The 10,161-nt window shown below is 40.0% G+C and overlaps 1 protein-coding gene across 2 annotated transcripts in view; it reads right to left on the bottom strand.

Annotated features, from left to right (window-relative positions):
* gabra6b (gamma-aminobutyric acid type A receptor subunit alpha6b) overlaps positions 1-10,161 on the bottom strand; it is a 52,006-nt gene that overhangs the window by 12,894 nt on the left and 28,951 nt on the right. The window contains exon 10 of one of the 2 annotated variants that reach the window (XM_046040704.1): positions 1,076-4,849. The exons of the other annotated variant lie outside the window; for it this stretch is intronic. Within the exon in view, the coding sequence (XP_045896660.1) occupies positions 4,837-4,849 (13 nt within the window). The 3' untranslated portion in view covers positions 1,076-4,836. Of the gene's footprint in view, positions 1-1,075; positions 4,850-10,161 lie in introns of those variants that run through there. 2 annotated transcript variants of the gene reach the window in all.

Raw genomic sequence — 10,161 nt, 5'->3', positions numbered from 1 at the left:
AACAAGACAATGACCCTAAGCGCACCGCTAAAATAACGAAGGAGTGGCTTCACAACAACTCCGTGGCTGTTCTTGAATGGCCCAGCCAGAGCCCTGACTTAAACCCAATTGAGCATCTCTGGAGAGACCTGAAAATGGCTGTCCACCAACGTTTACCATCCAACCTGACAGAACTGGAGAGGATCTGCAAGGAGGAATGGCAGAGGATACCCAAATCCAGATGTGAAAAACTTGTTGCATCTTTCCCAAAACGACTCATGGCTGTATTAGATCAAAAGGGTGCTTCTACTAAATACTGAGCAAAGGGTCTGAATACTTACGACCATGTGATATTTCAGTTTTTCTTTTTTAATAAATTTGCAAAAATTTCTACATTTCTGTTTTTTTCTGTCAAGATGGGGTGCTGAGTGTACATTACTGAGAAATAAAATGAACTTTTTTGATTTTTGGAAAATGGCTGCAATGAAACGAAGAGTGAAAAATTTAAAGGGGTCTGAATACCTCCCGTACCCACTGTATATACAGTAGCTGCATAAACATGAATGTCAACCAATACAGTGTCATAAACTGTAGTTTACTGTAGTGTAAATTTATAGAGTAGAACATATTGCCGCTGAATTTTTAAAATGTGTGTGTGCCTGACCAAAGTACATCCCTACCTTCCTTTCACGATATCTCATATCACATCATCACTATGATCATTGGGAGCTGTAAAGGAGTCATGTTTAGTGTACAACAATTTATGGGTGAAATGAGAATTATTGGCTTCAAATGTAACAAATGAAACTGGTTAGTTGAAACCATCGTGATCTGCATGAATACAGACTGTAATAATTATCTCGCAATGGTCTATTTGGATGAAGAAAGTTCCTCACGTCATATAATGAAAATGGTGGCAATAATAATAACATGTCCTGTTTGATGGGCTACAGAGATTGCATCATCACAGACTTAAAACAAAGACTGTGTCAAAATTCCACAATGAAAGGAGCCTCAAAGGCTCACAGCATCTATCCGTTCACAGTGGCAGTTTTATACAAAGTGAAAGAGAGAAAAAATTTTTTTTTTATATATATATACATAATCTGGCTTTATTGAACATTGTAATATACAATCCTGTGGGAAATGTGAATATGGGTTCATTTATTAACAGGGGACGAAATAGTTGAATATACAACTATTGTTTTTTGTTGCAATAAAAACAGGCCATCCTCATGACAATAATAACTAATACAGAGCAATGTGTACAAGGAGCAAATGTGGATGAACTAAACTGCTAAAATACAAAAGTTGTTTTCTGTCATTCAGACCAGTGCAAATGGTTGATGCAGTGCAGCTGATCATCAAGCAGGGTCCTAAAGTTGGAATACAAATAGCAACCTACAGAAATACTTAATCATATTCACAAAATATACACATAAATTAACAATGTAGAGCATTCGTTGTCTTCTAAATTGTCCCCACAATTTCTGGCCAAATGACAGTGTAGAAAAAAAAAAAAAGGGTTTAACTGGCTAAATGAAAGACTCAATAAAGCCCATGCTTCTGAAATGAAACAAAATGACAAAAGGGCAGTTTATGGCCGCAGACACCATAGCAATAGAATTCTATATTCTATGGAATTCACAACCTTCTACATTCAACAACCCTAACAAGCACAATAAGGATTGGAGGTCATGCAAGTGCGGTTCTCAATGTGGTGCGATGGAACTGAGCTAGTGTCTAGGCTGGGATCAGAGGGCAGATCTATTGGGTCACTGATAAAAGCAAATAAGCTCAATCGTATAAAAATACACGCACACATGCGCACACACATCCATATATGCCCTCTCACTTATTTCTGTTAGACTATTCACCGCAGTCACCGCTGGAGATGCGAGGTCGCTGGTTTTGTGAGGCTCCATTGGGGTGGAGCCAGCAGTTCTGTAGCAGTCTGAGGTCAGGTTTTGCCACAATGGAGCCTGACATACAGAGCAGTTGGGGCTGAAGTGCCCTATCTCATCAGCCTCTGCCTCAAAGACAGAGGGTCGGAGGGTGATGAATGAAGTAGAGGACAAGGGAGGATACAAAGACATTTCATACAGTGTGACAACACTGTTCTTTTAGTCCTTTGGTGTAGATGTGAAAGAACAAAAAACATGCAGAAACAGGCCTGAAAATTAACAAATCATTTGCACTTCATAATTGACAAGATTAGGCCAGAGTTACATGTCAGTTCAATTTCACCTGACCAAAGATTTAAAGTACACTCGTAAGTCCAAACCTAGCAAATCAGATTTTCATGCCGGAGACAGGAGTTTGCAAGTCCTGTCACAGACTTGCAATTAAGGTTTGCCTTTTTATGTTTTAGTAGCCTGACCCTAAACATACCTTAGCCATCATAGTTGCCATGTGCAGATATCGTAGAAAGTGATTTCAAATCCTTGGCGCTGGATGTAATCCGAGGTTTTGCAGAATTGTCCAGTGTTAATGTTCTTATCTGGCGATAGAGTTGCTTGTTTGCAACCAGTTCATGACAGCTTTGCAACTTCATAATATGATTTTACGCATTGGATCCCAACCTTGGGGGTCCAACAACAGTCTATATTGCATTTTTTATTGCATTGCATATTTTTGTTCTTTATTCTTGAACTATATTTATGATGCAAAGTTTTAATCATGCATTATTTATTTATTATATTGGCGTTGTTGAACTAAGCTCTACCATGCTGGTTTGTTTAACAAATCAAAGTGCTCATAAGAAATATACACACAATTCTAACAAATGAAGAGTTCCCTTACCAACTGGAATAAAAATAATCATAGCACAATATTACAGAATATAGAACCAGGCAATAACGATACTTCTTGTTCTGTACCTTCTATAGATAGGGCCCTTAGCAAGTGCGAGACTGAATAAGAACACAGGGGCAATTTACACTTAATTTACACAGCTTTTTTAACATAAAGCTTATGGGAGAATTTTCATCAACCAGAGGAAATGCACAGTTTTCAAGACCACTATAATCTTTTGGTGCAGTGAGCACTTTTTTTAATTTTATTTCAAAAGGTGCCTGTGTTGATAAGAGACACCTTTAATGAGAACATCCTCGTGGATGATGAATGTCACAAGGAAGCAATACACACATCAGCTTATATTTAGACACCACATGGCTTTAACATGTTTCCCGCTCTACTTAATTGGATACGGTGTATAATCATATGCAAATCCATACAAGTGGATTATTAATGAATGTTTTGGCATTTTCATATAATTGATGATGATAGGTTTAGGTTTCTATTTTTCACTGCTTTTTTAAAAGTGAAAACCAGAAACCAGAGCTGTCATCTCAAGAAATAATTGGCAACCAGTGAAGGAATCCTTTAACTTCAATTAAAATGACTACAATGAAAAGAAACAATAAAAAAAAAGAAAATGATAATGTAAGTCAACAAAGGCCTAAATCTTCTCTGCGGAAAGATGGGTTGTTGCCAGGATACATTAAAAAAACATACACTTAACTGTATGGGATGGTAGCGAGTTTATGTGCAGTAGTGTGTTTACTGCATGTTTTCTTTCTTTTTTTAATTAATGTCTGACGTAAGACTCAAACTTTCCATTCATTGTGTTTACATTCATTGTTGCACTGAAGTGTCTTGCATGTCATACATTTTGCAGCTAAGACTAATTCCTCTGGCTTACATTAAATGTCTGGCAAACTTAAAATTGAACATTTGTTCTTCCAACACATTTGCAGAGTCCTCTGTTCCTGTGGGCAGGTACTGTGTGTTACTGTGATCACAGCTTTGGATTGTAACAAGTAATATTATGCTAGTCATTAATTCGTGCACTGATGTTTCAATTTGTTTTTCTGTCCATAGGAAATCTAGGGCATACAATCCTGTCATTGTGAAAATCATGGAAAACATAAAGTGAGTGGCATGTGTGCATGTTTTAGTGTCTGTATTCTTTTTATATTTGTATGTGCACATTTCTACTTCTGCATGTGCATGTGCCGGTGAATATTCAACCAGGCCAATGTATGTGCGGAACGCAGCATAAAAACCCTTTGAAGATTTTGCTTCACATCCTCTGTACTGCATCAGCACAGGGAAAATAAGCCAAAGAACCAAAAAATGTTGTTGCAAATGAGTGTCGTGGGTCAAAAAAATAAAGAGCGGAAAGACGAGCTGGGGGTGAGAGAGTTCCTGTGAGTCAGTCAGTCACACTAGATCCAGTCAGGGCAACGGGTACACTCATTCCCTCGAGTGTGTTCTAAATATCAGGGTAGGGAATGTGTCATTTCAAACACACATGCAAAATCCCTCTCATGTGTGGAAATACATGTATGTTGCGCGCATACAGAAATAAATATATATAATATATAATATAACATACAAGTAGCGGCTCTGCCTCTGGCTCTGCAGCCTAGCTAGCTTAGCTGTAACATCTTGCCCCATGCACACGGGCAGGGGATACAGGACAGACACTGAAAAAGTGTCCTAATGTGTAACTTTTTTTTTTATATTGGGGAAGAGAAATATAGAAATGAGAGAGACAGAGAGAGATGTAGTACCTGTTTGAAATGGTTCCAGAGCCTGGGGCCCACAGGCTGTGAGCTCCTGGGCCGAGTTGGCAATAGGAGCTGGTTCATCTGCTCTCAAAACCCTCACTTTCCACGGGAGTACTTAAAAATAAATACAATGCATTGAGGCAGCATAAGAGAGTGCTTGGCAAATGTCTGTCATCTATTTATTGTGTTCATATATATGTGTGTGCGTGTGTGTGTCCGTGCAGGTGTATGAAAGTGTTTGTGTATGAGATGTCCAGGAAGACAAACTCTTAGACTCTTAGGCTTAGACGGTATCCCTGTAAGACAGAAAGAAGAGAAAGAAAGATAGCATTAGTGAAAAGCTGTGGCAGCTGTGTACACGTGTGTGTGTGTGCTAAGGAGAAACAGGCATCCTGGTATGCTGCCCAGAGTAAATAAAGGTTTTCTCTTCAAATTATGGATTTTAAATTTGATCATATTCAAACATCCAGATATATGCATACACACCTACACACACACCTACTCCATTCCACATCTGTCCACATCTGCCTCCACACAAGCACAAATGCACATTGGTATGATGTAACATTCTCTGGCTCAGTCTTGCTGTGAAGGTTGGCATTGATTTCGGGCTGAATTTAAAATTTGAATTTATTCAGTCCCTCACTGCCAATGTTGTTCACAAAGACCTTGTGAAACTCGTCTGGGAACCTCTGCCAGGTAGTTCACACCTCCACCTCCTCCGCCTGATGTGTTAAAGCAGGAGACACTTTTGACAGCACGGAGAGCCATTTTCAGCAACTTTCATGGCTGCTGGCAAAAAAATAAAAAAATAAATTAAAAAAAGCCAGCATCTGTGTGTTTTTGGTTGGTGGGTAGGTGGAGGTCGAGTAGGTACTATGTCCATGTGCTTTAAACTAACAAAATTAAATTGATTTACTAGTTAAAACAATTTTTTTTCAATTCCTCTGTGCAGTATTCACATGTGTGTGTGTGGCTGTGTGCACTGACATTGAATTTTGGTTTAAACTCATGATTTACTTTATGTTCCAGCCCAACAATCTTGCACTGCGCAATCTCACTAACTGGTATTCAAATGAAGCATTTAACACGTGTACGTATGTATGTTTTTGATTATAGGATGGTGTGAATACTTCAGGTAGCCTGGCCTAATCTAAGCTCATCTTTACCTGTGACAGACTTTCAAATAGTAATAACTAATACTTTTAATACTCATAATAGAGTCAAGTGTGATTTAAAAACAGTGAGTAAGCTTCAGTGTCTTGCTCTGGGGTACACTGACAGGTCACGAAACCACTGACAGACTCATATTGGCGTGTTGTGACATGTTGATGATTTCTCATTCTCTTTAGACTGCCCTGCTACATTAAGTAATAGGGCTTTAACGTTCTGAAACCGAGACCGAAACCACGACCCAAAAGTCCACAGTCTCATCTTGCGGCTGGTGGGGCGGTAGCGGTTTACATCCTATTTGTATTGACAGTAGATTATTGTAGGTTATTGTCCACCTTATTTTATTTACTAATTAAATCTGCTCCTCTTCTCTTCTCCCCACACTCACACACGCACACACACCTAGCCTGCACCTCTGGTCTCTGATGGCAAACACGCCGGCTTGCTCCACCTCTTTCTATCTCTCTTTCTCTCTGTTTGTGTCTCTTCTGACTTTCTCCATCAGCAGTACGTTTCATAAAGTCGCCGTGTTTATTAAACTCACCCACGATTCAGTTTTCAAGAACGGATCAAAACCGAAACTCATGTTAGTGAGGGACATCTGCAGTGGTGCTTTCACTGACGCTAAGTAATGTAAAATTTCCACCATTTTAGTTAATAAAATACCAGATAACATCTCTCTCTGTAAAGTATAGGTCGAAAACACTACATTTAGTGCAAGCTGTAGGCCTATATTGTAAATTACACCTTCGACCAATTTTATTGTCTTCCAACTGGGTGTGTCCCATGATTATTTTCCATATTGTCATGAATGAGTGATCATGCCTGCAACTTCGACTACTTTAATTAATCCAAGATGGAATATAATAATAATAATAATAATAATAATAATAATGACCTCCCCCCCAAAAAAACTGGGGGAAAAACAGAGGTATGAACCAAACCGTGGCTCAAAAATTGAGGTCTAAACCGAACCGTGGATTTGGTGAATCGTTACACCCCTATTAAGTAAGTAAACAGATGGTCACTATTCATCTATACAGTCAGTAATGAAGACTGATAGAAAAGACAAGTCCTACAGTTACAAGAGTCATCTTTGCTCTGAAATGCCTAGATGATCAATTCTGAGTAGATGAGTTATAGGGTCACCACTCTGCTTAGCTTGCTGGGCTGTTCCGTCTTATCAAGAGGAAGCAGCGCACAGGCAGTTAACCAAGGGAGGGAGAGATGGGGGGTGAGGGGGAGTACAGAGTCAGGGATGGGGTAGCAGAGAGAGGGAGAGAGTGTGTCTGAAAGAGTGACACTTTGATAAAGTGAGAAATTGAGAGAGCAATTGAGTGTGATGGATAGTTGGAGAGAGAGAGAAAGAGCATGTATATGTGAAGAGAAAGCCAGGGACAAAGAGTAGTTTTCTTGTGTGATAACAATTCTCAAATCTCTGTATAAGGATTTGTAAATTTTCACATTTCTACGCTTCAGTGCGTACACAGACATCCATGTAAACACAGGTAGATGAGTGAGAAATGCATTCATGCAAGCACACACAAAGTAGGTGACAAAGGTGATGTAGCAATTCCCACGAGACTGCCGAGAGAAATATGATAGATAGGGGATCTCTGTTTACATCGGTCTTCTTCACTCCCTGTCTGAGTGGCCTGTAATTGAATGATCATTACACCAAAGTTATGGCTACGGTGGCGCAGTCGAAAAAAAATCGGAATTGAGTTGGAAACAGCATTTAGTGGTTTTGATTTATGAGCAATAATGGGAAGTTGTTTTTCAAGCCTGGCACTCTGATGGGCAATAAAGAGGAGCAGGGCTTATCACCTGCTGTACCCACTCTGACACACATGCACCAGTCAGCCTGCCAGCAAGCCAGCCAGCAACCAGTCAGCCAACCAGCTGGGGCCCCTCATGGAAGGAAGTGTTTTCAGCAAATTTGTTTCCTTCATGTCTCGTTCTGAATGGTGCTATTCATTAAAATAGCCTCCAGTCGGTAGGCACTGCTGCCATTGCACATTTGTACACTTGTGCGCCTGTATCCTCACAGAAGTAGACACACACACACACACACAATTCCAACTGCACACACACTCACACAAACAGAGTTTTCTTCTGGTCCAGCTCATCTTTGCAGGAGGGCCTTCTATCATAAAAGCAAAGCTACAAAGGGAGAAAAGTATCTGTTGCGTGCACTGCTATCTGCTTTCAGTTAGGGCCACTGGAGCTATATATTTATTTCCCTGGAATGAAAGGACTGCCCGCTTTCATTTAATGGATGTTATATTTGGATTAAGGTGGATCTAACTCAGAATCAAGGGGTCACTAGTGTGGGTGGTGTTAATTGTGGCAGTGTGAAGCATTGTACAGTGGACTGTGATTCAGCTGTGGTCCATATCACTGAGTAGGACTGCTGTCATTTTCACCAGAGCTGTCTACAATGGGTCTGTTCAGGCTCACAGTTCATCATCATGACATGTTCCTAACCTGTAACTTTAAAAAGCTAGTCACTCATATGCATGTCCAATAGCCAGATCTCAAATTGGACTGCAATACATCTTGGGCTTGGGCCTGATGGCTTTGGTCAGTGTTGGGCAGTACTGTAATATCATTACTTTTCCCAGTAACTAGTAGTGTAACGGATTCCTTTTCTAAAACAGTAATATTAGGACAGTTACTAATCCACGTAACGCTGCGTTACTGCGTTACTGAATGCACCATCGTTAACATGATTGCGCGAGTGTGCGGCAGCTCAGTATTGTTGTTCATGTCGGCAGATACCCAAAAACTAAAGGAAGAATGGAGAATGAAGGAGACAGGGAGAGAGGTGTTCTTTCCACAGCTGTAAGTAGCTACTGCCATTATTGTGTCACAGTCTAAGATGCAAAGAACATTGTTGTCTACTGTAAACTTTGTGCGACCAGCAAAAAGCTTTCAACCGCAAATTCTACATTTAATTTATTGAAGCATCTGCTGAAGCAGCAGCAAACAGCAACGTGAAACTTACAGAAAGAAACTCCACAAAGTCCACTACTGTCACTGATACTTGGTCTCGTCGGGAGAGAGTGGCCTTAACGTAATGTTCTACACCCTCTATTTCAACATATCAAACTTACCAAAAAAACAGCTGGAAGGTGATGGTGTTACTGTTTGCATCTGTGCTGGTGCTACAGCGCTGCCTCCTGCATGGGCAACTATTTATCTTAACAACACAAAGCAACAGTTGTTTAAATATGACTTAGGTTCATAGGTTCACCACGCGGCCATTTTATACTAATTAACTTGCGTCCTCCACATAGTATTTTAGGTTTCTTCTGAGACAGAGGATGTCTCTTAGATATTAAACTGGAGCAGGCCAACTGATCTGTCGCTTAACATCATAATGCGCAGAGCCCAACACAACAGTAGATCTACGGTATTGGCCTAATTTTGGTTCACACAGTCTTATCGTTGTGTTAGCTGTAGTAAGAGATGCACCGATTACATTTTTCCTGGCTGATTCTACTTACTGATTGTCTATAGGAAAGAATACATTATCCTATTTCTAATCTCACCATTTTAATTCTACTTTATTCTCCACCTTATTTTTTCATTTAATCACAAACTAAAGTAATCTGCTCACCTTGATTTTTTCGTCAGACACACATGCACCTACACCTCTCTCTGCTCTGACTTTATTTATCAGCAGTTTTATAAAAGATAACTCACGTTTGGTATTTTTTCACCCACGATTCTGTTTTCACAGCAGGAGATTCGCTCCGTGTGGAGGAGGCCTGTTGTTAATTACCGATAGACACCACCGTGATATGAATGACACCAGCACCAACAGGTGTGTTCACTGTTGCTTTACCTGGTCCGTGCATTAAAATATCCATTGTTATCTTCTAACGTGATACAAGAACGCGTCTCTTTCTGTGTGTTTCTCTGCAGGTGTAAATAATGAGCGTTGCGTCTTCTTCACTCTAGTGAATAACTTCCAGACACCTAAGACATGTTTTAGCATGTGTGTGTGTGTGTGTGTGTGTGGCTGTGACATGAGGTTACTGTCTGTGCTACTGTGCACACATGTGAAACACGGCGCAGTGCAGCGTGTTTGTAACGTTCAATGTGACAGGCAGAAAATTGGCTATTTGATGCTGCTCTGCACTGGTCACTGGTCATTGCTGATTAAGCTGAAAACCAGCATATATCAGTCCCCAGCCAATCAATCAGTGCATCTCTAGCTGTAGAAGGTGACTTACTATTAAACAAGCTACCAAACAAGCTAGGTAATGTTATAATAACATAGTGGGCTCAAAAAAATCGGTTATCATATTTTTTGTCATGATTAATTTATTAATGACTCAGCATCAACTGTATTAAAGAGAAATTAATCAGTTCATCTGATGTTAAAAGTGGAAAAAACAGCCCTGACTGCCTACTTAACATTAGGCTC

Source organism: Micropterus dolomieu, linkage group LG23 (assembly GCF_021292245.1).
Source record: "Micropterus dolomieu isolate WLL.071019.BEF.003 ecotype Adirondacks linkage group LG23, ASM2129224v1, whole genome shotgun sequence".
In the NCBI taxonomy this organism is placed as follows: domain Eukaryota; kingdom Metazoa; phylum Chordata; class Actinopteri; order Centrarchiformes; family Centrarchidae; genus Micropterus; species Micropterus dolomieu.
Note: the sequence above shows the minus strand (reverse complement) of the source record. Positions and strands in the feature narration are given on the sequence as shown.